Source organism: Rhinatrema bivittatum, chromosome 1 (genome assembly GCF_901001135.1).
Source record: "Rhinatrema bivittatum chromosome 1, aRhiBiv1.1, whole genome shotgun sequence".
In the NCBI taxonomy this organism is placed as follows: domain Eukaryota; kingdom Metazoa; phylum Chordata; class Amphibia; order Gymnophiona; family Rhinatrematidae; genus Rhinatrema; species Rhinatrema bivittatum.
The window spans coordinates 341,778,718-341,805,273 of NC_042615.1; the positions used below are offsets into that span (position 1 = coordinate 341,778,718).

The 26,556-nt window shown below is 41.9% G+C and overlaps 1 protein-coding gene across 2 annotated transcripts in view; it reads right to left on the reverse strand.

Annotated features, from left to right (window-relative positions):
• The window catches only part of LIN54 (lin-54 DREAM MuvB core complex component), a 303,678-nt gene that overhangs the window by 64,497 nt on the left and 212,625 nt on the right, over positions 1–26,556 (reverse strand). For both annotated transcript variants that reach the window (XM_029599095.1, XM_029599087.1), the window contains exons 9-11: positions 12,863–12,954; positions 7,810–7,881; positions 5,090–5,192 (exon numbers count right to left, since the gene is read on the reverse strand). In XM_029599095.1, the coding sequence (XP_029454955.1) occupies positions 5,090–5,192; positions 7,810–7,881; positions 12,863–12,954 (267 nt within the window). The remainder of the gene's footprint in view (positions 1–5,089; positions 5,193–7,809; positions 7,882–12,862; positions 12,955–26,556) is intronic.

Below are 26,556 nucleotides of genomic sequence, written 5' to 3' on the forward strand. Positions count from 1 at the left end.
CATGCATATTAACTGTGGATAGCCTGAAAACCTGACTGGCTAGATATGCTCTGAGGACTGGGATGAGAACCACTGGCATAAATGGAAGTTGCTGTGTCAAAAGAAAAACAAAACAAAATCCCTTTACCTAATTCACGGGTAGGCAAATCCAGTCTCGCAAACCAAGTTTTCAAGATATCTACACTCAATATTCACGAGATGCATTTGCATGCACTGCCTTCTATGGCATGTAAACACACCACATGCATATTCACTGTGGATATCCTGAAAGCCTGCCTGACATGTGGCAATCAAGGACCAGAGTTGCCTACCCTAGTCTAATCTGTATGGCTTCTTTAAAAAAAAAAAAAAAAAGTTTATATACCCATGCCAGAAATGATATTCAAAGGTGATGATTCAGAGGAACTGAAACAAATCTCAGTGAACCTGGAAGATGTACTAGGGCAAACTGACAAACTAAAGAGTAGCAAATCACCTGGACCAGATAGTATCCATCCCAGAGTGCTGAAAAAACTAAGAAATGAAATTGCAGACCTGCTATTGGAAATTTGCAAACGATCACTAACATCATCTATGGTACTTGAAAACTGGAGGCTTGCCAATGTAACCCAATTTTTAATAAGGGATCAAGGGTGACCCAGGAAACTACAGACCAGCGAGTGATGTCTGTGCCAGGCAAAAGGGTAGAAACTATTATAAAGAACATAATTGCTGAACATACAGATAGGCATAGTTTAATCGGACAAAGTCAATATGAATTTAACCAAGGGAAGTCTTGCCTCACAAATTAGCTATATTTTTCTGAGGGCATAAACAAACATGTGGATAAAGGTGAGCCAATTGATATAGCGTAGCTGGATTTCCAGAAAGCATTTGATAAAGTCTCTCATAAAAGACTTCTTAGGAAATTTTAAAGTCACGGGATAGGTGGCAGTGTCCTATTGTGGCCTGCCAAATGGTCAAAAGATAGAAAACAGAGAGTAGGACTAAATGGTAAATTTTCCCAATGGAGAAAGATGAATAGTGGAGTGCCCCAGGAATATGTTCTGGGACTACTTATTTTTAATATATTTATAAATGACCTGGAAATGAAAACAACAAGTGAGGTGATCACATTTGCTGATGACACAATTATTCAAAGTTGTTAAATCACAAAAGGATTGTGAGAAATTGCAAGAGGACATTGCAAAACTGGGAGACTGGGCATGCAAATAGCAAATGAAATTTAATGTGGACAAATGCAAAATAATGCACTTAGGGAAGAATAACCCAAATTATGGCTACACAATGCAAGGTTCCACATTAGCAGTCACCATTCAGGAAAATGATCTAGATGTCATCATTGAAAATACATTGAAATCTTCTGCTCAATGTGCAGCAGCAGCCAGGAAAGCAAATAGAATGCTAGGGATTGTTAGGAAAGGAAAGGGGAATAAAACAGAGAATATCATACTGCTTCTGTTTCGCTCCTTCTTTATGTGCGACCTCATCTTGAATAATGCTTGCAGCTCTGGTCATCACATCTCAAAAAAGATATAGCAGAATTAGAAAAGGTACAGAGAAGCATGACCAAAACGATAAAAGGAATGGAACAATTCCCCTATGAAGAAAGGCTAAAGAAGTTAGGACTCTTCAGCCTGGAGAAGAGAGGGCTGAGGGGAGATATGACAGAGGTTTATAAAATAACGAGTAGAATGGAACAAGTAAACAACAAGTTGTTTACTCTTTCAAAAAGTACAAAGACCAGGGGACACACAATGAAGTTACTAGATAATACATTTAAAACTAATAAGAGAAATTTTGTTTTTAATCAACACATAATTAAGCTCTGGAATTCATTGCCAGAGGAAGCAGTGAAAGCTGTTAGTACAGTTGCATTTAAAAAAGTTTGGACGAGTTTCTGGAGGAAAAGTCTATTAACCATTATTAAAGTAGAGTTGCAGAAATCCACTACTTATTCTTGGGATAAGCATCTTGAAATCTACCCACCCCTTGGGATCCTGTCAAGTACTTGTGACTTGGATTGGACACTATTAGAAACAGGATACTGGGCTCAATGGACCTTTGGTCTGATCCAGTATGGCATGTCTTATGTTCTTATGCTACATTTTTTGAAGGGGTTAATAAATATGTGGAAATGACAAGCTGGTGGATGCAGTATATTTGGATTTTCAAAATGGGAGACTTCAAAATATTAAAAATTCTTGAGATAGGAGGTAAGGTTCTATATTGTGGACTGCAAACTAGTTAAAAGATAGGATACAGAATACGATTAAATGATCAGTTTCTCAGTGGAGAAGGGTAAACAGTGAGGTGCCTCAGGGATCTGTACTGTGGAACGGTGCTTTTAATATATTTATAAATGATCTGGAAAAAGATGAGTGAAGTGATCAAATTTGTAATAACACAAAATTATACCTGTGTTAAATCGCAAGCAGATTGTGAAAAATTGCAGGTGGACCTTGCGAGACTGGAAGACTGGGCATTCAAATGGCAGATGAAAGTTAATGTGGACAACTGCAAAGTGATGCACATGAGGAAAAGTAACCCATATTGTAGTTACACAATGTTATGCTCCATATTAGGAGTTGCCACCTAGGAAAAAAGATAGTGGACAATACTTTGAAATCCTTGGCACAGTGTATGGAAGTGGTCAAATAAGCAAACATTAGGAATTATTAGGAAAAGAATGGAGAATAAAACTGAGCATATCCTATCATCTCTGTATTGCTCCATGGTAAGGCCACACTTGAGTACTGTGTGGCGTTCTGGCTGCATTGGAAAAGATACAGAGAAGGGCTACCCTAATGATAAAAAGGGATGAAATCGCTCCTATGTAAGGAAAGGTTAAAGAGGTTGGGGCTGTTCAGCTTGGAGAAAAGATAGCTGAGAGGGGATAAGATAAGAGGTCTATAAATGTCAATCAGTTACTTAATCTTTCAAAAAAAAAGTTGCACATTCAAAACAAATCGTAGAATATTATTTTTCACCTAACGCACAAAAACGTTCTGGAATTCCTTGCGGGAGGATGAAGTTAAGGCAATTAGCCTTACCTAGGTTTAATAAAGGTTTGGACAAATTCCTGGAGGAGAAGTCTATAAATTATTAACCAGGTAGACTTAGGGAATAGCCATTACTTATTGCACAACAGCAGCATGGGACCTATTTATTGTCTGGGATCTTAACAGGTACTTGTGACTTGGATTGGTCACTGTTGGAAACAGGATACTGGGCTTGATGGACCCTCGATCTGACCCAGTATGACAATTCTTATGTTCATGGCTGAACTGGCAATCAGATAAAATCAATTTAGCAGTCTTAAATGAGATTTAAAAGCCTCACAAAAAAAATTTCAGCTAACTGATTTTATACTTATATTTCCCCCAGAAAGGCATTCAAATTAAGTGTAGCTACTTTATAAGTATGCCTAAAATATGCAATGAAAGAGGCTATTTACATTCACTGTCTGTAGTCGTGCCAAATGGTAGCATTATTTTGGAGAATGTCAGTGGACAAGGTAAGTAAGACCTTCGTTAAGTTTACATGTTCTGGATCATCTAATCTGTGTTAAATTGCAGAACAAATTTGTTTGCCTATTTGTTAGAAAAAAAGAGCCTCATCACCAGAAGTGTATTATGCTGTGTGGGCTGCAACCTTCTACTCCTGATCATATCCTTTGAAGGACACAGTTACACTGCATGATGACTATGGAGATGATGACTGGAAGAGCTTCAACACTTCAAGCATAAAACAGCTGTCTTAAAATTTGGAGTCCATATATACTCTCCTTGCTAGAACATAAGAAAATAAGAAATTGCCATGCTGGGTCAGGCCAAGGGTCCATCAAGCCAAACATCCTGTTTCCAACAGAGGCCAAAACCAGGCCACAAGAACCTGGCAAGTACCCAAACACTAAGATCATCCCATGCTACTGATGCCAATAATAGTAGATGCCATTCCCTAAGTCAACTTGATTAATAGCAGTTAATGGACTTCTCCTCCAAGAACTTATCCAAACCTTCTTTAAACCCAGCTACACAAACTGCACTAACCACATCCTCTGCAACAAATTCCAGAGCTTAACTGGGCGTTGAGTGAAAAAGAATTTTCTCTGATTAGTCTTAAATGTGCGACTTGCTAACTTCATGGAATGCCCGCTAGTCCTTCTATTATTCAAAAGTGTAAATAACCGATTCACATCTACTCGTTCAAGACATCTCATGATCTTAGAGACCTCTATCATATCCCCCCTCAGCCGTCTCTTCTCCAAGCTGAACAGAAGAGCCATGTAAATATTACCTAACATCTCTGGAGGAAAAAGGTAAATGAAAGTTCCCTGGTTAAGAGGACTTATTTCTGCATTCATCTCAAAGTATGCATGACTGCATCATGCTAGTTATGAGCAATAGAAAGGTGAGATTGCTTTTCTTCTTGGAAATTGCCTATGTTATACAGACTTTCTTTTGTGTAATGACATATAGTAATATGAGGGAATAGAGTTATGCGGTTTTAAGTTCTCTGTTATTTTCTAGAGAAAGTTTAGTGATTAATGTTGCTTCATATACTATTCAGATGTATCCAGATTTACTAAGCCAATTTTTAGTCAATATATTTCTGTAGTTCTACAAAGTTCTAGGTTTGGTTTATTGAGACACAATAAAAATGTACTTTAAAAAAAAGATACTGCCAATAAAAAGTATCACAGCCTGCAGATGAGATAAAAAGGATGTTAAATCACAAAGGCCTAGAGAAAAATAAAAAGCCTAGAAAAAGATAAAGAATACACAGAAAATGCAATGCAGCTGTTAATGATGGTCCTTCAATAACAAAGGAGGTTGGTTGGTCACAATAACTTCAAGGCCAGCCACTATTTTGAGAAAGCTGTAAAGCTTGTGAGATGTTCCTTCCAGCTAAGTGTACAACAGATCAGATTGATTACTAGACATGCTTATATTAGAAATTTTTTTTCCCATTTTTGTTCACCTTAAATACTATAAAAACTTTACAAATATTTCTCATTTCATCATAACCATCATTATGGGCTGTAACTACAAGACTGACAAGTACATTTTAGAAATAAGTTATTTACCTTTATCGCTTTTTGCCTTTCATTTTCATGTTCCAAGTTGTTGTAACAGTTTGTACAGTTACAGTTGTTGCAGAACTCCCCATTCGCAAAACAGTCGCAGTATCTGAAATGTCAGGGTCACAGGAGAACTCACAAATCTAGGTTCCGTATTACTGCCCATTATAAGCTCTCCTACTTTTAGGCCCACTACTGTTTTTTTCTTTCAAAGATTTCTCTATAAAACCATGGAAATATATTTGACTGAGGCTTGCAGTCACAGCAGAAAAATGGAATTTTGTGGCCTTGAATGCTCATATACTATAACGTCTAGATTATTCTTATATTGAGCAAATAAGGGATATCAAGAAAACTATGTAAGCTAGAGCATAAATCATTAAGTGCTAGGTGTCTAATTAACAAGAAAATAATTTCATTATACATTTTGGTGAGGCGAGATGTCTGTTTTAATAAGATTTTAAGCCATTAAACCTCACTGTTTAGAAACTACAGAGAAAATCAACTACACGGTACAAGAAAATAAACAACAAACAGGCCGATACAGAAAAACGCGCGAGAGAGCCGGCGAGCGCCCGCTCTCCCGAAGCGCGCACAGGCCACTCTTCTGGGCGCGCGATTCAGAAAGCCCAGGTATGTAAATTAGGGCCCGCGGTAAAAGGAGGCGCTAAGGACACTAGCGCATCCTTTTTGACAGAAGCGGCGACTGTCAGCGGGTTTGACAGTCGACGCTCAATTTTACCGGCGTCAGTTCTCGAACCCGCTGACAGCCAGAGGTTTGGAAAACAGACGCCGGCTAAATTGAGCATCCGTCTTCCAACCAGTGGGCAGATTTTTTTTTTTTTTTAATTTTTGATTTTTTCTTAAATTTTGGGGGCTCCAACTTAATATTGCTATGATATTAAGTCGGAGGGTGTACAGAAAAGCATTTTTTTCTGCTTTTCTGTACACTTCCTGGAGCCGGACGAAATTAACGCCAACCTTTGGCAGGCGTTAATTTCTGAAAGTGAAATGTGCGGCTTGGCTGCACATTTTACTTTCTGTATCGCGCGGGAATAACCAATAGGCCCATCAACATGCATTTGCATGTTGCGGGGGCTATTAGTTTCGAGGGGGTTGGCCGCGCATTTTCGACTCGCTATTACCCCTTACTGTATAAGGGGTAAAAACAGCGCGTCTAAAACGCGTTGCCAAACACGGCTAACAGTGCACTCCACCGGAGCGCACTTTACTGTATCGGCCTGAAAGATACTTTAACCAACAGCATTGCAGCATCAGTTGGGTATTAATGCTCTGCAGTCATACATGAGGTCTTATAGAATAGGATGATGAATGCTTAACTGGCTCCAAGAAATTCATTCATTATTTAGCCCAATACCTTACACCCTTTGAAAATAAGGAAGGGAGATTCCACATTAATAGGGACCTTCATTTTCAGTTTAAACAGGTTTTCACCTGTGAATTCCTGGATTTTTCTAAAGGACAACATCTGTTTAAACAGGTTTTCGCCCTAATTTTGTGCACTTTGAACAACTGCGGATGCATTTGCAAACCTCCCCGAAGCCAGTGTAGGCAGAAGAGCCTGCAATATTCAAGTCCCTCCCTCCTCCCCCAAGAAGTGAAAATATGCCTAATACCTTCTCCCAATGGCAGCCACGCTTCTCCTACAGGAGCCAAGAGGTGCCTTGTAGGCTCAGCTTTGTTTACCTCATCTCCATACGCTGAGAGGAGCCTTGTAAGCTTAGTTCTGATTACATCAGCTCCATGCACCTGGAGTTCTGCGTGACCCTAGCTTTCCCAGGGTAGAGCTAGGGTCACAAGGAACTGAGGCTGCAAGGCTCCTCTTTAGTCCTGTAGGAAAGCATGGCTGCCATTGAGAGAAAGGTTGGGCTGCTGATTTAGCACCAGGAAAGGGCTGGAACCGAAGCATTGGCCAGAACATGATTTCAGAGTCACACAAGCACATATGAGTGGAAGTCCCCCACCAGAAGACGTTTCTGGCAGGATCCCTGCCTTTTGGGCTCAGTGCAGAGCTTGGGAACATGAGCATTCTGCTGAAATTGGAGGGACGAGGAGCTTGGGCATCACCACAGCCAGTAAGATGAATAATGTTTGAGGGGAGGCAGATTTTGTGAGGGGCAGAGAGAGGGGGGATTCTGTGAAGGGCGAGAGAAAGGTGGGGTAATCCTTGGGAGGGAGGAAGTTTTTTTTCTGGGTATTCTTGGAGGCAGGAGGGAAGGAGATTTTTGGAAAGAAGGGAGACAATGAAAGAGCAGAAGAGTGGGAGAAAAAGGGGAAATGCTGGGGAGAGGGGTAAAGGGTTCAGGATCACCTGAAGAATCATTTGAGAGGAGGCTGTTTAGGTGGGTTGGAAGGGAATGGGACACAGTGGGAGGTTTCTATCTACCAAAATAAATTCCAATATTCTCCCGGAAAAATGATGAAAATTTTTGCTCCACTGATTTTCTCCTGTTTTTGTTCTGGTCATAATAAACCCTGATAAATTCCTGGGAAAACAGAGAAAAATAAAAACTGAAAATGAAGGACTCCACACATTAAATGCTATTTCCTTTTTTGAAACAAATTTTTAAACTGTGAGAGGTCATTTCCATTTTCCAGCAGTAATATGCTCTTTGTGCAGACTGGAGTAATCGGTTACCCTTCCCACTGTAGGATTCAAAATATATCAGTACTAAAGAAAATATGACAACAGAATATTTACTTACAGTTTCAAACACAGAGACTTTGTACAGTTGCATGGTTTTCTAGGTCTGCTTGTGGACTCTGATGGAATTATCCTGGAAAAAGAAAAAAACACACCATTTCTTTTCTATAACGTATTAATTACTTTAGTCATAAGAACATAAGAACATAAGAAAATGCCATACTGGGTCAGACCAAGGGTCCATCAAGCCCAGCATCCTGTTTCCAACAGTGGCCAATCCAGGCCATAAGAACCTGGCAAGTACCCAAAAAACTAAGTCTATTCCATGTAACCATTGCTAATGGCAGTGGCTATTCTCTAAGTGAACTTAATAGCGGGTAATGGACTTCTCCTCCAAGAACTTATCCAATCCTTTTTTAAATACAGCTATACTTACTGCACGAACCACATTCTCTGGCAACAAATTCCAGAGTTTAATTGTGCGTTGAGTAAAAAAGAACTTTCTCCGATTAGTTTTAAATGTGCCCCATGCTAACTTCATGGAGTGTCCCCTAGTCTTTCTACTATCCGAAAGAGTAAATAAATAAAGTCATCTGGAAACCTATTCTATAGTCATCTTTTTTTTGTACTGTGCAAACTTAAACATCATCCTGAGTATTAGTGCACAGTCCACCATTCCTATTACAAATAGATATTTAGGAACAGTATCTGGTGTGCCACAGCAGCACATACATATCATACAGGGCTTCTGGATTTCACATTAAACTTTATTGTGGCTCTGGCTCAATAAAAGAAGAGGCCGATATTCAGAAGCCATTTAGACGGAGAACTGAAAAGTTATCCGTCTAAATGGCAAAGCAGCAATTTTAGAAGCCATATGTGGCTAGAATTTAGCTGCATAAGTTGGAGGCATTCCATGGTCAGGCGGGAGGCATTTCAGGGAGGAGCAGAGTTAGACGCATAAGCCAGATATACACTTATCTGGCTAACTTTAAGATAGCCGGATATATTCAGCGGTACAGCCGTGCCCTGAACATCCTCGTTAAGTTAGCTGGATAGCTATATCTGGTTAACTTAACTAGTTGCTACGTGGTTCTATATCAGCCCCGAAAGGTACAAATAATACCCCACTTAATGAAGAAAGGTTCAATAGAAAATGCTTGTTAAGAAAAACAGCTATCACCAGCCCCAGCATTATCTTTCTTATTAAATTCAATGTACCACTGAAGAAGTCATTTATTTATTTAAGCATTCATATACCACTTTTCCAAACATGTTTGTAGTGATTTACATGATTACATATATAATTTAAAACAACCTTTACAAAAAAGATACAAGATAGATTCAATTCAGCCTTTCTTTGTCTTATATAGTTTATGATGCCTACGCAAAGACAAAGTTTATACCAAGCTACGGTGCAACTGAAACAAGATGGAGACAAACATTACAAAAGAAACTTAAATAATCATTAATAAAAATTACCAGCACAAATAAGAATGTGCTCCAGTATTAATATCAAATGCTGTCTTGAATGTTTTCAGATTGTGCTTCAAGATTTTCAAATCTGCACATGTTCTCAATAAGTCGAATAGAGCATTCCAGTATCTAGGTCCTGCAATAGAGAATGCTCTATTCCTAGCAATGTCAAGCCTTGCGACTCTTGTTGTTGATACTTGGAGTAAATTTTTGTTTAATGAACGTAGATATCTTGATAGTCTGGATATCTGCAGTAAAATACAAGTCCAAACCGGCGAGTCATCATGAATTAACTTAAAAAGAATTGTCAACACCTTGTATTGGATTCGAAAGAATACTGGTAACCAATGTAAGGAGACTAGTACAGGGGTATATATGATTATGGTGGCTAACATTAGTTAGTATGAGTGCTGCTGCATTCTGTACCACCTGCAGTGGGTACAACATGTATTTGGGCAATCCCAAGTATACGGCATTACAGTAATCAAGTTTGGTGAAAATCAAAGCTTGTAAAACTAGTCTGAAATCGTTTACATTTAGTAAAGATTTGAGACATTTAAGAAGTTGTAATCTGTAAAATACAAATTTTACAGTTTCAGATGTGTGTGATTGCACTGATAAACCAGTATCTAAATATTACTCCCAGGTTATGAATTTTATTCGTAATTACAATATTGCGACCTTCGCTTATTAGCGACTCTAGAAGGGCAGAAAGGGCATTAAATGTTAGTACTGTTGACTCCGTAAACAGATAGGCCCAGCACTACTAGCATGAAATGTGGAGGCTGGGACATAAGGCAATTTTAACCATTCTACTGGCTAATTCTTGCCTGCTAACACTGAAGTGTTCTTCAGGTGATAAATTCCAGTGTAGGAATCAAATTTCTGATTCCTTGCATGTGGCTGCTCTATAGCTTCCAGTGTATATTTGCTTAGTTTGGATCAGCTTATTACCCAGCTAACTACTACCCAGTGAAACTGGATTACAAAGCTTTGGATGTGGTCTACCACTGATTGCAGTTAGTTAGCAATGTAACAATTGTCAATTGTCTGATGGCATAACAGAAAAAAATATAACAATAGAAAGGAATCCTTATTTATACAAACATAGCACAAATAACCTTTTATTGAAAAATGTCACATACACAGCTAACTGAAGTAGTTTATACAAAAGATAAAATTGCATATATATGTGTAATAGGGTTACAACACACAAAAATATATAACATATTAAAATAAACCCCCACACCAGGACTTCAAAGGGGCGTGGGATAAACACTGTGGATCCATAAAGTCTAGAGGACGTGAATGAAGGGTGAGTGGCTCGCGGGAATAACGGCTACTGCCTGGAGATAATACCCTTATTCAATTAACATTCACACAGTTGATGCGACTCCAACAATGCTCTAAACTTCAACGGCAAGAGGAAAAGTGGAAAAAAGGATTTGCATTCACAAAAAAAGTGGGGAGTAGCTTGCTTGTTACGGCGGTTACTACCCCAAACCAAATAAGCCTGATACTTCACTTTTAATACATATCCAGCATAGCTCTCTGCTTCAATGGCAGGGGAGAAAGACCGATACTTCACGCATACCCAGCATAGCTCTCTGCTTCAACGGCAGGGGGAATGAAGAAAAATGGATCTATATCCAGACAACCACCAACAAGGACTGAATTACATAGTCTGAGTAAACAAAAGCATGGGTGTAGCTTGCTTATTGCGGTGGTTACTACCCCTAACTAAGCTGGATATTCATTTAGATGCACTTCCAACACTGTTCTCTACATTAATGGTGGGGGTGGACGGGAAATAGAACCAAAAGGTTACTAAGAGCCAAGACTAACAGAAGTATGAGAAAAAAAAAGTGCAAAGCTTACTGGGCAGACTGGATGGGCCGTTTGGTCTTCTTCTGCCGTCATTTCTATGTTTCATCCTTATACTCACTCACATGATACACCATTCACATTCATTCATAAAATATCCACAATTATCAATCACATAAATGTGAGACCATAAGTGTCACCACAACATCACTCCAGTTACTAATGGAGAATGTAAATGCCCTGACCATGGGCCCAACTGTTTCATCTAAGCAGCTTCTTCAGAGGGAGAAGATTAAACTCATCCTACTTCAGAAATACCTCCAATATATTAATCAAGCAACAACTATTGTCATAGATCTTCATTCCTGCAGTATATGCTGTAGGACATCAAATTTCCACAATGATTCTCATTGAATATCATTGGTCACTATTCCTTACTCATTTAAATAAATAATAAATTATTCACATTAGTGTTCCCCTGCACCTATTTAATCCATCATGTCTCAATGTTTACATTGCACTCACTGACAAAACATACAGCGCTGTAAAGAACATTCCAACTATGGCCAAAATGGCTTACTTCAATCCATCGCAAACAAAAACAATAAACTATTACTATTAATATTTTTAAAAAAAAATGCACATAACAACCCGCATTAAACATCAACTCCTGCGTTACCAATCTTGGTATAAAATAATGAACTGTCCACATACTTATGGATTGCGCATACAGCTGCCTATAAACATGCGAAAATCTCCACTGGGAAAAACGCCGCGCATGCACATAATGCCCCTGCAGTTTTAAAGTGGCTAATCCTCCCAGAACCTATCAAGTGCGCCCAATGGAAATGCAGAAACGTGACGTCACTGTATAACAAAGCACTAGATATAATTTACCTTATCTAAAAAAGATGATAGAAGATTTGTTCTGCAACAGACAATGGATTGGCCACTGTTGGAAACAGGATGCTAGGCTTGATGGACCCTTGGTCTGACCCAGTATGGCAAGTTCTTATGTTCTTTCTTATGTTCTTATTGAAGGACCAACGTCTTTCTGGCACGGCTATTACTCAAGGCATGGAAGGTTTCAGGTTTTCAGTATGCTTCTAGGCTGGGCCTATTTTGTTGGTTTATAAGCACATTATGCAATATATCTTCTAAGGTTTCCTATCTAAAGGAGGTACTGTCTGAGTAATATTTTAATGCTGAGAATTGAGTGCATTGTAGTAAGAGACTGGTGACTGGGATTTCCTAGATGGTTGAAATCAAAACCATTAGCTTTCGTAAGCAAGGACTTCGTCCAACAGTGCTGTAATTACTCCTCAATCTCCTGGCAGTAAATACTCCATATTTTCAAGTCACCAAGAAATGTGTTTGGAGGATACTATATTGTAGCAGAATTTTGACTGAAGACCATTTACTGTAATTGTTTCCTTATGGATTGGACCTTGAAGTGCATTTACTTCTGTAAATAAACAGACTTTTGACAAAACCACAGCTACTTGCCTACAGTCTGTCTATATTTAGTCATCAGCATTAACAACCGAGACAGAGGATTCCTGTAGTAAAATTTCAGTTTATGCCTTAAGAAACCATTAATACCACTCACAAAGTGGCTTGATCAGCCTTGTGCAGTGAGCAATTCATCCCATTGGTCCAGTACACCATCTCTTCGACTGACTATTGTGACTACTTTGGAACCCTGTGCCCATGTATGGCAATTACCCCAATATATTGTTTTTGAATGTCCTTAAAGATCAAGCACAGAATGTCAATCATTTTCAGCCTGCTTTTATTTCTGCGCTAATACTTACCCATTGAATGGTATCCTGGCCTGGGTCTGAATGTTAGATGTTCCAGTGAAGCCAGCACTGCTTGCTATAGGCACATATGACGACTGCTGTAACTAATAAAATACAAAGCAAAATCAATACAGAGTGAATTTTTTAAATCATAAAGACTTTGAGAGTTTACAGCATAAACAAATAAATGTAAACAAACAAAGAATTCTACATTCTAGCATTCTTATACCGCTGAACAATGTCCCATTCTTGTAAAAATAAGATGACCAGTAGAAGAACTAGAACAACCCAATGGTGGTTCCTTCAAATTTGAGGTAAACTAACTTTTGTTAAGATGGTGAAGTACTTCCAGGCACCATTAACGGGTGGGAAAATCTAGAGGAAGCAGATGATCAGTGGGCAAAGCTAAAAATGCAGGGGAAGTTAAAGCCAAGATGAAAGACAGCCCACTGTGGATTTTTAAGGAAGTGGCTGAAATGTAAGGGGAATAAAGATTAGTCTTCATAAATTATTAGAAATCAAAGAAAGAGAAAGGCAGGTGATAGAAAAAGCTAAAAGAAGCTGCTAAAGGAGTTGGGAAAGGCAGGGCACAAATGGAAGAAAAAATAGCAAATATGGTAACACTTTTTTTTTTTGTTTGTGTGATATGCTAGTGGTATTCTATGGGGGAGGGGGGAATATGTAGAGGCTGATAGGGAGAAAGAGGAATAAATATTTCTGTTCATAGAAACAGAAACGACGGCACAAAAGGACCAAATGGTCCATCCAGTCTGCCCAGCAAGCTTATGGTAATATCTGTTGCGCCAAGTAGGTTACCCCCATGCTTATCAGTTTCCCAGACAGTAAAGGTCAGGGCCCTAGTTGGCTGCTGTTTGAATCCAATTCCCTGTTACGCCTTGCCATTGAAGCAGAGAGCAATGTTGGCGTTGCATCAAAGTATCAGGCTAATTGGTTAAGGGTAATCACACTCAACCCCGATGCAGCTGTTTTGCCAGCAGCCTCCCAGGGAATGAACATTGCAGAGACATGTGTATTACATTTTAATAACAAAACAAAAAATGTGACTAACAGCTTTGCTAGTGTAACTAGTAATGTTTTTGATGATTACATTTTGATGGATCATCTTGGGATGCATTTGAAGCTGTCTCAGAGGCAGAGATTATACGTATAATTAATAAAATGAACCCTTCTCCTTAATCTATGCTCTACCATGCTATTGAAAGCATTAAATCTAGATATAGTCTCTGTCATAACTAATTTCACTAAATCTTCATTAAAGTCTGGCTTTCTTCCAGATTCCCTTAAAGAAGCAACAATCTGGCCAATAATCAAAAAAGCTTCCGCTGATCCTACCCTACTTTTGAATTACCACCCTATTTCTTCATTACCATTTTTAGCAAAAATAGTAGAAATGACTGTTCTGCATCAACTCAATTTTCTCGAAATTAATAATATCCTTGACTAATACCAATTTGGCTTCAGGAAACATCACAGTACAGAATTACTTCTTCTTTCTACCTTTGACACGGTGAGAAGTTTTTTTTTTTAATATTTAAAGTTTATTAAAGTCAGCAGAAGCAATCATACAAAATACAGCATTTCAGTGTTAGCATCAGTCCACAGCCATGCAAATGCTACTAATTAGCATATAGATAATTGCCAAAGTGCCAACAATTTTTTATTCCAAAAATTATTCCCCCCTCCCCCAACTAAGCCAGTTCAGAACAACATCCATGGCAATAGGTACAGGCATATAAAACTCAGATAAATGATATTTCACGTACCACGTATGAGACATATGACAATAGATAAAGTGTACCAAGTGAAATGACAAAACAGATTTCTACCATTTCCAGGGGTGGTCACTGTTAGAATTGCTGATACCAACAAAGAAAGGGTTCCCAAACTCGAATATGGAATGCACCTTTCAAAGCCTCTGAAGGAGCAATGTTATGGATAGGACTGCCTCCCTCTTCTAATGCACTGCAATTACTTGCCTTGCTGCATAAAGAATATGATTTACTAAAGACTTCTCAACAGATGGCCAAGCCTGTGGGTATTGGGACAGGAGGTATATCCCCAAGTCAAAAGGTATTTTCAATTCAGTCAGCTCAAAGAGCACCACAGCAATCCACCTCCAGAAGGGCACGATCTTCAGGCACAACCACCACACGTGGTTAAATGTACCTTCCATATTACACATACTCCAACCTTGATTATAGTTAGTTTCTTTTTTTTTAATTTTTTATTTCTGCATTTTCAAAATCATAACAAATATTTGTAGTTGTAGACAGATAAAGAAATAAATGAAAAAAGGTAATACATTCCATAGTTCATAATAACATTCTCTTTTTTCTAATTTCAAATGAGCGATTTAAAGGAAACATATAATACAGAGAAGGTGATAAAATCACCTCTCTTGTCTATTCAGAGATAACAGCTGGACCTCTATTTGCTCTTAACCAATTCCCGCATTTGGGGGATGGGATTCCAGGAATGCCTGCAACTGGGGTATCTCAAAAAAGACATATATATGTTCCAAGTACTTTATTTCACATCTGCATGGAAATTTCAATATAAATCCAGCACCCCTGGCAAGAACTTCCGATTTTAATCTCAGGAATTCTTTCCTTTTCATTTGGGCCGTCCTTGCTAGGTTTGGATATATCCATACCCGTTGTCCATGGAATTTCTCTAAGCGATGCCTGAGAAATAAACGGAGAACAGTATCTCTCTCTGTTGAAAACAGAAAGGATACAAGAAGTGTAGCTCTAAGGGATATGTTGCAAACTGTTGCGAACTGGACAGTGGACCCTTGGGCCGACCTGGTGGAGGAAGATGGTTGGAAGAGAGCGCTCCACGGAGATGAGACAGGCCGAGAGGTGGTACAAAGATGAACGCAGGAACAGAATCTTCATCCTGGAGATCAGAGATCCCCTCAGGAGGAGCCCTTGAGGATCCGGACCGCTGGGACTTAGGTGGCAGTAGCGAGACCAAAGCGAGGACGGAGCAGGAGTCGAGACAGGTGATAGACATGGAGTATCAGAGGTGAACCGGGAACAGGAACCAAGGAGATAAGCCGAGAAGAATCTGGAAGATGAGCGGGATCAGGAACAGCAGAACCAGGATCAGAAAGACAGAAGGACCAGAATCAGAAACACAGTAACTGGTGCCTCCAAGGAGAGAACCTCGTTGCTAGGCACCCTCCTTAGCCAGATCCCGGGCTTAAATACCTTGCCGGCATCTGACGTCATCAAGGAGGCGGGCCGGAGCTTCCTGCAATTGAATCTTTAAAACAGTTTCCCTCACGCACCCTGGGAAGGGTGGAGTCAGAATCGGGACTCGGCGGCGTCTCCCTCGTGGAGACACCGCCGCGGAGAGGCCAGGTAGGGCCGAGAAACACCGGACCCCGTTGCAGGCCGCGGCGAGAGAGGAAGGTAAGGGCCCGGTCGCAAGTCTAGCGACCGGGACCGCAACAGGTATATCTGTATTAATTGAAGTTTCTATTACCTCAGACATATTGATGGTGACTTCTGGCTGCAAATTTCCCACATGATTTTCTCTTTCAAATCTTAAAGGCAAATAATAACTTTCACTAATGCCGGTATTGATTGACTAGGCATTTTCAATATATATTGTAAATATTCCTTGAACATTTCCCTTGCAGATATTAGATTCTGCATGGGAAAGTTCAAGATCCTCAGGTTGGAATATTTCTAAGAATTCTCAAGAAATTCTAATTTCTTTACATTGATTACTTCAGACTTAACCAAATTATTTTTGTACAGTTTCCACCTTTTCCAACCGCTCATCACTCGTAACCAATTCATTATTACATAGAGAAACTGTTTTCCAAATTAGATACTCTATGCTGGAAATTTGTAGCTGTTTGAGTCAGCTTAATTATTGCCAGTTCCAAAGATTTAACTGCTGACCATAACGAATCCCTGGTAATCTCCGATGACTTCTGCTGTAGAATTATCTCCGGCTCAAACCTGAATTCCTCCTCTCCCCCTGCGGCTTGGTCTCCTCTCCTCAAGCCTTCCTTTGAGGTAATACTTATATCCTCGGAGCCCTCATCCAACGTAAGGGGTACAACAAACACTTTTGAATTTGCAAGTGGCGGGGGAGGGAGTACTAGGAGCGCCAGGACTTAAAGAGATGACTTCGGACTGTGGAATCGTTTCTCGCTCTAAAGCGTCATCCACTGCAGCCCCTTCCTCCGGCCTCGAACCAGCTGTTGCCATAAAGAAGGAGGAAATTTGAGGCTGAGATGGTATAGATAAGGGAGACGACGTCAGAGACTCCCTTTTCCGAGCTTTCCTCTTGGTATGAGGCATAAGGATAGGAAATAGTATTCAAGGTAACAAGATCAGATCCTATGTTTATCTCTGTGATTAACTGCTTTAAACCCCTGGATTGGGGGCATTGAAGAAAGAGAAGAGACAAAAAAGAAAAAAGATAATATTTACAGAAATTCTCAAAACCACTTCTTTTTTTCCATAAGTCCTCGCCAATCAGCGATGTTCCGACAAAGCCACGCGCTCCTTAGGCACGCACGGCTTCGGCAGTGTGCCAGCGACACCTGCGCGCTGCAGGAGGGGGCCAGTTTTAAAGGCCTTCCGGTTCCTCCTTGATGATGTCACAGGGGAGATCTTTCACGCCATCGGGGCTGGGATAGCATCCTCACCCTCAGCTGATTCAGGTCAGGAAACAAGTTGAAGGTAATAGGCAATATTCTTCGGGTCTCTCCTCTCCCCGTAGAATTAAGGCAGGAGGGGCCAGTTTTAAAGGCCTTCCTTGATGATGTCATAGGGGTGACTTTTCATGCCGTCGGGGCCAGGATAGCGTCCTCACCCTTAGCTGATTCAGGTCAGGAAACAAGTTGAAGGTAATAGATAATATTCTTCGGGTCTCTCCTCTCCCCGTCAGTTAGTTTCTACAATATTGGCCGAAATATAACTTTTTGCTATGGTATTGTAGCAATTCTCCCATTGTTCTCGATCCATGTAAGCCTCCAATCTAATTCCCAACCCAAGAGTTGCTTAAAGGAAGATAACTGCTTAGACAATAACCAAGTGTACAGCTTGGAAATCAAACCTTTGGTCACAGTATGTTGAAAACACATATCTTCAAAGTCGGTCCTTTCTCGAGCCACATGCCTCTACAGTGTTGGGCTAGAAAGACACTGTTGCAGCTGGAGGTAATGAAAGTATTCAGAATCAGGGAGGCTAAACTGTAGCTGTATATCAGAAAATGGTAACATTTTTAAACAATCAATTGCCCACAGCACCACGCCACCCCCCCCCCCCCCACCCCCACTTGATGCCAATGCCTGAATATGCCTCAATTTAGTCAAGGAGTACAAACCCTTGCAAAGACCCAAGGGTAACAGGGAAGAGAGGAATTTGTGTCCTGTCAAGATAGACCTCCATAATTTTAAAATCAGTTTAGTAAAAGGATTGGGTACTACGCTAAAGCCATCTTTCACTGGCAGTCCCCAAGTTCTCGAGTATAAGGAGCCTCTGTGGACATTAGCTTGTTCTATATATATCCATTGCTTCATAGAGGACCTAGCTGACCATTCATAAATAGCCCTCAGTTATGCAGCAAAAATATTTGTGTAAAGTTTGGTACAGCCAATCCCTCCTTCCGTTTAGGCAAAAATAGCATCCTTCTTGCTACCCTGGGTGGTCACCTCCTCCAGATAAAATGAAAGATGTTTGTATGTAAAGATTTCAAAAATTTAGCCAGGATATCAATAGGTAGAGTCTGGAAAAGGTATAGCCATTTGGGCAAAATTGTCATTTTAATAATAGCTATTCTACACCTATCCAGGAAAAGTTATAAGGAACCCAAATATCCAAATCTTTAAAGGTTTTCTCTAATAAAGGACAATAATTCTGAGTAAACAACTGTCTCCAGTCCGCCCTAGGAGAATACCCAATTAGCGAATGCTGCAATGCATCCACTTAAAGGAGAAACTCTCTTTAAGTCTAAGGACTTGGGATTCAGATAAGAAAACATTCAATATTTCCAACTTACTCATTTACTTTAAAACCAGAAATTTTACCAAATCTGATAGAGATAGATGTGGATTAACAATAGAAAAGAATATCATCCACAAATAGGGAAACCTTAAATTGTGCATGACCTACAGTAATCCCTTTGATGTCACCATTGCATCTAATCGCCGTCGCCAAAGGCTCCTGTGATAATAAAATTTATGGTAGGCATCTGTTTAGTGGAACTCCAGGAGGCACTGCTTGCATTTTGAGGCCCCCTCTGAAACTGTCTCATGTTTAGATAACAGAAGAAATAGTGTATCTCTTTGTAATCTTAGGCCCACAATGAAGAATTATAAAAGATGCATGTCTTCAAGGTTAGCTAGTGTTCCCAGGACCCTTTGGAATGTTAAATGTAAGCAAATGTTTCTTTTCACCTTGTGACCTTAAATCAAAGGAGTGTTATTTTAATTACTAGGGCAAAACTGTATTTAAGGCTAGCCAATTGAATATCTAATCAAGTCAGTTTCTCCAACTTAGGAGCTGACTTCCTTATGCGTATAAGAAATAAAGGCTTTTGATCATGCGAAATACACTGTCTGTTGTGTCCTTGGTAAACGTTTTTCATTACAGATTGTGCATTGTTCTGGGATTCGAAGAGGGGATGCTGGCCTGCAGGAGAGCAGCTGGAAAGAGGACGCCTGCTGACCTGAAGCAGGACAGCACAGCCCTTGAGCCCCTCTCTCAATTCGAACGGAATACAGGACACAAGATCCCTGAAGGTATTTTTAATCCTTTTCTCCTTGTTTTTGTTTTGTGCTGTACCATTTGTATTGCACTAACATTGAGACCTTTAAGGGAAATGTGCTTGATTATTGTTTTTTGCACTATTACAGGGAGCAGGGCTCCAGGAAACGGAATTTCGGGAGTTAGACTCCCAAGAAAAAAAATACTGGGCCCAGTGGAATCCCTGGGTATACAGCCTACGGTAAATAGGCTGCGACAGTCTAGATCAGACCTGGGCAAGGGGCGGCCCGCGGGCTGAATCCGGCCCGCCTACGGTCTGAATCCGGCCCGCCCACTGCTGAGAGCAGACGGGGAATGAGGCACTGCTGCCTTCCCTTGCAGAGGGAAGGCAGCAGTTCATTCTCCGCTCCCTCGCTCCCCGATTGGCCGGCCAATCGGGGAGCGAAGGAACGGAGAATGAACTGGGTTTTTTTTTTACAGCGTCCGGGGGGGAGGAGGGAGTGACTCGAGCGAAGGCACGCTGTCCGATTGGCCGGTGCTGGGCAAGCCTTGCCCAGCACCGGCCAATCGGGCCGGTGCTGGGCAAGGCTCCCGGTCTCTCCCGCTGCCGTTGCCACTGGGCTGTCAGCACGTTCAAGCCCAGTGGGAACGGCAGCAGTGTTGGAAGAAGCTGTGGCACCCGCGGCTGGCCTTTTCTTCTTCCCACGCCTGCCCCCCCCCTCCTCCCGTGACCCGAAACAGGAAGTGATACACGGAGCGGTGCGCGGGAAGGAGAAAGAGCCGTGCCGCGTCGGCTTCAGCATCGGCCCCCGAGCAATTGAACCAGCCGGCAATCGAGAAGAGTCAGCAGCATGAGCCTCCCGCGGCCGAAGGGATTCTTCTTTCTTGGCCTGTGGGGGCTCATGCTGCTGACTCCTTTCTCGATTGCCGGCTGGTTCAATTGCTCGGGGGCCGATGCTGCAGCCGACGCGGCACGGCTCTTTCTCCTTCCCGCACACCGCTCCGTGTATCACTTCCTGTTTCGGGTCACGGGAGGAGGGGGGGGCAGGCGCGGGAAGAAGAAAAGGCCAGCCGCGGGTGCCACAGCTTCTTCCAACACCGCTGCCGTTCCCACTGGGCTTGAACGTGCTGACAGCCCAGCGGCAACGGCAGCGGGAGAGACTGGGAGCGCGCGCCGCGGACCGGCAAAAAACTCCGTGACATATGTAGGGGGAAGAGGAAGTGAGTAAGAGAGAGTGAGAAGCAGCCAGCCAGCCTGTGTGTGATTGAGTGGTCAGAGAGCTGATGTGTGTGTGTATGTGAGAGACAATGAAAGTGATTGCTCAGGGAGGTGACTGATGTGTGTGTGTGTGTGTGAGAGAAAAAGCATGGAAGTGAGAAGTCTGGGTATGTGGGAAAGCATGAGCATAAGAAGCCTGGAGTTGTGGGAGTGAGAAACCTGGGTGAGTGTGCATGCATGAGAGAGAGAGACTGCTTGGTAAGGTGACTGTGTGTGTGAGAGAAAAAGACTGGTGTGTGTGAATGTGAGAGAATGTGATTCAGGGAATGAGAAGCCTGTGCACATGGAGAGTGAGCATGGAAATGAGAGTGACTGGTGTGTGTGTAACAGAGAGAAAGTGATTATGGGAATGAGAAGCCTGTGCATGTGAAGAGAGTGAGCATGAGAGTGAGAAACCTGGGTGTGTGTGAGACACAGCATGGGAGGGAGAAGCCTGTATATCTGAAAGAGAACTTGGGAGTGGGAAGCCTGTGTGTGTGTGTATGCATGAGTGAGATCAGGTGACTGGTGTGTGTGTGTGTGTGTGTGTGTGTGTGTGTGAGTGAGAGAGAGAGAGAAAAAGTGATTATGGGAATGAGAAGCCTGTGCATGTGAAGAGTGAGCATGGGAGTGAGAAACCCGGGTGTGTGTGAGACACATCATGGGAGGGAGAAGCCGGTATATCTGAAAGAGAACATGGGAGTGAGAGACTGGTGTGTGTGTGTGAGAGAGAGAGAAAGAAAGTGATTTTGGGAATGAGAAGCCTGTGCATGTGGAGAGAACAAGCATGGGAGTGAGAGACTGGTGAGTGAGTGTGTGTGTGTGTGAGAGAGAGAGACAGAGAAAGTGATTATGAGAGTGAGAAGACCATATATGCAAGTAGAACACGGGAGTGGGAAGCCTGTGTGTGTGTGTGTGTGTGTGTGTATGGCATGAGAGAAACTGTTCAGGAAGGTGACTGGTGTGTGTGTGCCAAAGACTGTTTGGGAGATGATTGGTGTGTGAGAGACAGAAACTGGTCATGGGGGCATGACTGGTATGGTGTGTGTGTGTGAGAGACATGGGCACTAAGGAAGAGGACCATAAGTATAGAGCTTAGCTTCTACTGCTGCTTCTGGTGTGTGCCATGGCCTGCAGGGAAGGGGAGTAGGAGAGCTGCTGGAGGGGGTAAGTAAAGGTGGCTTTAAGTTTATTTTTCTTGACTGCCATTTTAATTGTGTGATGTCTGCTTTTTTGAAATATTTTATTGGTGTTTGGAGAATGTTTAATAGTTTTTATGAGTTTTTAATTGTTGGATGTTATTCTGTTCATAGCTGTTTAGAAACATTTATTCTGCTTATTAGTATAGTTTTACAATTATTTCTGTTTGGGGATCTATAGCTGCTTGTTAGTTCTGTTTTCCTAATAAGAGGTGTATTGGTGTTTAGGGTCTGATGTAATATTTGTAGTGTTGCCTTTTCATAGATAGGGTTGCTCCATAGATAGGTATTCCATAATACAGGTGTAACTGTGTGCGGATTAGTTTATGTGCATTACTACAGATCCTGGGAGTATGTTAGGTCGGTTCTGTGTCTGTTACCGAGATGAGATATTTTGCTAGCATGTAAGCGTTTGTATCGGTCTTATTTGTTGTGTTTTCTCAGAGGACATACATTGGTGGTAAACTGCTGTCTTTTCATAAGTAGGGCTATTGAGAACTGAGTTAATTATATTAGTCCGGCCCTCTAAAACCATCCCAATTTCTCATGCGGCCCCATGGGAAAATTAATTGCCCACCCCTGGTCTAGATGGACCAAAATCAGGGAGACAAATTCTCTGGGAAAGTCTAGGACTGGGATACAGAGAAATGAATTCCCTGGGAATATAGCCTAGGAAAAGGCTAGGATAACTATGGGAAGTACACCCCTGCTTATGATTAAAAAAAAAAAAAAAAAGTAAAACGCTAGAATAGACAAGAGGATACCAGATTTATTCGGAAATCTTGGAAGGGGAGTGTCTGAATCAGACAAAGAATAGCTGCTTTAAAAAAAAAAAAAAAAAAAAAGGGAGATGTACCCAGCAAAGAAATACCAAAACCACCATTACAAACTCCAGCCCACTATATGTGGAAAAATTATGGACCACAATCAGTCCGATATATGTTTGAATGGCATCTTGCCACTAAGGGAGTATTTCCAGCTGAAGGTACTTTTAATTTAGAAAAATTACGGCAGTTAAAAGGATTTTTAGTTTAAAAAAAAAAGGTTCCCTCACAATTTCTGCTATGGTAGATTGGTTTGAAAGATTTCTTTTTGGCCAAGTTCACTATTTCTTTTGATCTACTTTGGAAATGCCCATTGTAGACTATTCTACTTAAGAAGAACTTATTAAGGGTGACTGTGAATTGTTTGTCTGTATATTTTTTAAATAAATGTGTACTGGAAAAAAACTATACAAGGAGATTTAACAACAGTGCCAGTTAGCCTATGGCTATAAGCCCATGCCCTGCTTGCGAGGCTGAGGGATTATTAGAGAAACATAAAAAAGGGAAAGTGTAGTTTGCAATCTGGTTTTTTATTTATGTCTGATTTCTGATGTAGTGTAATGCATTGCAGTGTATGGGGTCTGCATTACAATTGTATGGCAGTTTCAGCACTTGAAAGGGCACTGGAAGCTGGAGAGTTAACTGGCAGGTCGATCCAGTAAAGTTCAGTTGAAGATTTCTCGTCTGTAACGAGCTCGCTGCGCACAATTCGGACGCGTAAGGCAAACCAGCGATACAGTCTCCAGTTTTGCGCGTCCGTAGCGCTTCTTAAAACAGACGCGTAACCCTTCCCGCACCCGGCATGTAAATGAACGAATTAGCTGTATAATGAAGGAATTAGCTATTCCCCTCCGATACCGTAACGGGCACTCAGGTTCTCTCATTAGTAACGCACTGTTTTGCCGCGGCCGTAACGTGTTAGTTTACTGCCTCCCCCTAGTAGGAGTTAGGACTGTGAGTCTAGTAACAAATCCATCGACACCGCTTAAGATACTCAAAACAATAAAACACAATTTAAAAAAAAAGCGATACAGAGATGATCGAGAAAATGTAATGATGTGGGACACATAAAACCTGTCAGAAGAAAAAATAAAAATTTTTAAATACCTGTCGGAGGGCCGCGTGGTTCCAGGCGGCCGGCGGCGGCAGGAGCCGGGTGGTCGCGTGTTAAATCTAGGCCGCGGGCGGGTGGGCGCCTGTTCCAGGCAGCGGCGGCGGGGGGACACGCGTTAGTTCGAGACGGCCGGCGGGCGGCGGGTGGTCGCGTGTTAAATCTAGGCCGCGGGCGGGTGGGCGCCTGTTCCAGGCAGTGGCGGCAGGGGGACACGCGTTAGTTCGAGACGGCTGGCGGGCGGCGGGTAGTCGCGTGTTAAATCTAGGCCGGGTCCGCACAGGCGCGCATTCATTCACTGCCGGCAGCCCCCCACGGCGTGACGTCACGGCATGTGACTGCCTTGAGCGCCGAATCGCAGGGATCGCACAGGCGCACATTCATTCATTCACTGCCGGTGGGGGCTGCCGGAGAGGCAGCCCCCACCGGCAGTGAATGAATTCATTCATCCAGGCGGAGGAGCCGGCTGCTTTCGCCACCGGCTCCTCCGCCTGGATGAATGAATGCGCGCCTGTGCGGACCCGGCCTAGATTTAACACGCGACCACCCGCCGGCCGTCTCGAACTAACGCGTGTCCCCCCGCCGCCGCTGCCTGGAACAGGCGCCCACCTGCCCGCGGCCTAGATTTAACACGCAACCACCCGGCTCCCGCCGCCGCCCGCCTGTACCCACGCGGCCGTCTGAAACTAACACGCGTCCACCCGCCCGCGGCCTAGATTTAACACTCGACCACCGGCCCCCCGGATCCCGCCGGCCGCCTGGACCCACGCGGCCCTCCGACAGGTATTTAAAAATTTTGATTTTTACACTTCCTGGTGCCTGTCATTTCAAATGTCATTTGAAATGACAGGTACCAGCGCACCCAGGTTAATGTATAGGCGCTGTATTAAGCGCCTATACAGTAAAATGGGTTACGCGGGCATAACCCTTCCCTACCGCTTTAAAGCCGCGGCATGAATTTGCATGCGATTAGAGGAGAGTATCGGGGAGTTAGTGAAGAGAACTGTGCGTGCGGGGAGGAAGGGTGCGCCTGACACTACCTGACACTACCGCACTGTTTCTACCGCGGCCTTACTGGATCGACCTGTGGGTTAGCAAGTAAAGAGAAGGTGGAAGGGTAAAGCTCCAGGCGATTCATATGCACAGTAGGACACAATGGGGGAGAACTGGTTTACATGACTTGCTTTTGTTTGAAAGATATAAGCAGACTGATGAGGAATTAAAGTTTTGGAGAAAGGTTACAGTAAGTGATTTAATAGATTCTTTCAGAAAGTTTGGTTTCGTCAGCCTTCTCTGGCTGGCTAACATTGAATTTGGTTAGAAGTTAATAAAATATTGGGTTTTTAAACAATAAACTTATAAGATTTTAGAGCAGACATAGGACATATATTTGATTTTTCATTAATTTTTTTGTGGTGACAGGGAGTCATCTAGTAGATAATAGGAAAGTTCATGGAAACCAACCTTCTTGTTAAATTGGTTTAAGTATGTAAAAGGACATTCGTTAGATAAACATTTGCAAGTCTATAGGCAAAGGGATTCTGTTCTTGATGACACTGAATGGAGTAAGATGCCCCCACCCTATGCTCCTGCTATGGCTGCTCTGAATTCCTATCTTTTCAGGTGACCATAGTGCTTATATCCAGCTTGCTGCATGCTTGTAGTCAGCTAGGTCAAATTACATAGAAGGCATCTTAAAGGGAGCCCTGCTAGTGAAAATAAATTGACTAACTGCAGAAGACTCAGAAATTATACAGGATCTAGTACAGTCACTATTGAATGCACCTAGTTTGGCTCTTGTTGATTTAAGTTATGAGATTGATTTCTGGGTATATCATGGGTCTGAAGGATGGGCAGCGGCTGCTTCTCAGCATGACAATATAACCCCCCATGGCTTATTTCTCTGGTTCGTTTGGTGTGATAGAACAGGGGTTTTCAGATTGTGAATTAGGGATTGTGGCATGTGCAGAAGCTATCTGTAAATTGCAAGCACATGCACCAGGGATTTTAATTGTTTTACATACTTCCCATGAAGTTAGAATACTTTTAGGGGATGCCCACATCTCCTTTACCTACGAGACTTGGTACATATTCAGCCATATTATTGACTTCTATAGTATCCCATTAGACAATTAATTCCACATTTAATTTTATTCAGGTCCTTCTAGAGGGAGCATACCCAATTCCCCATATGGAATAACTGGGCTTCCCCAACCTAAGGTTGTTATATCTAATGAACCCCTAGCAGAAGGAAATTTTTGGTTTACAGATGGGTCCTGTACAAAATCAAACCCAGGATTTGCTGCTGTTCAGTATAATTCTGCACACCAAGTGCTTAGATGTGAACAGTTCTCACTACCATCAGAAATGTCTGCACAGGGAACAGAATTGGTATTCATGAATTGTGCTCTGGGTCCCCTGAGTTTTCACTGCTTCACATTATATATATTTTCATCTATTAATAAACACTTAAGAAAATGGAATAGTAAAGTAAATGGGTTTTAGATGATGTGGAATTTGGAACCAGTGGAAGTAATGCTTGGTATCCCCAAGATTAATTAA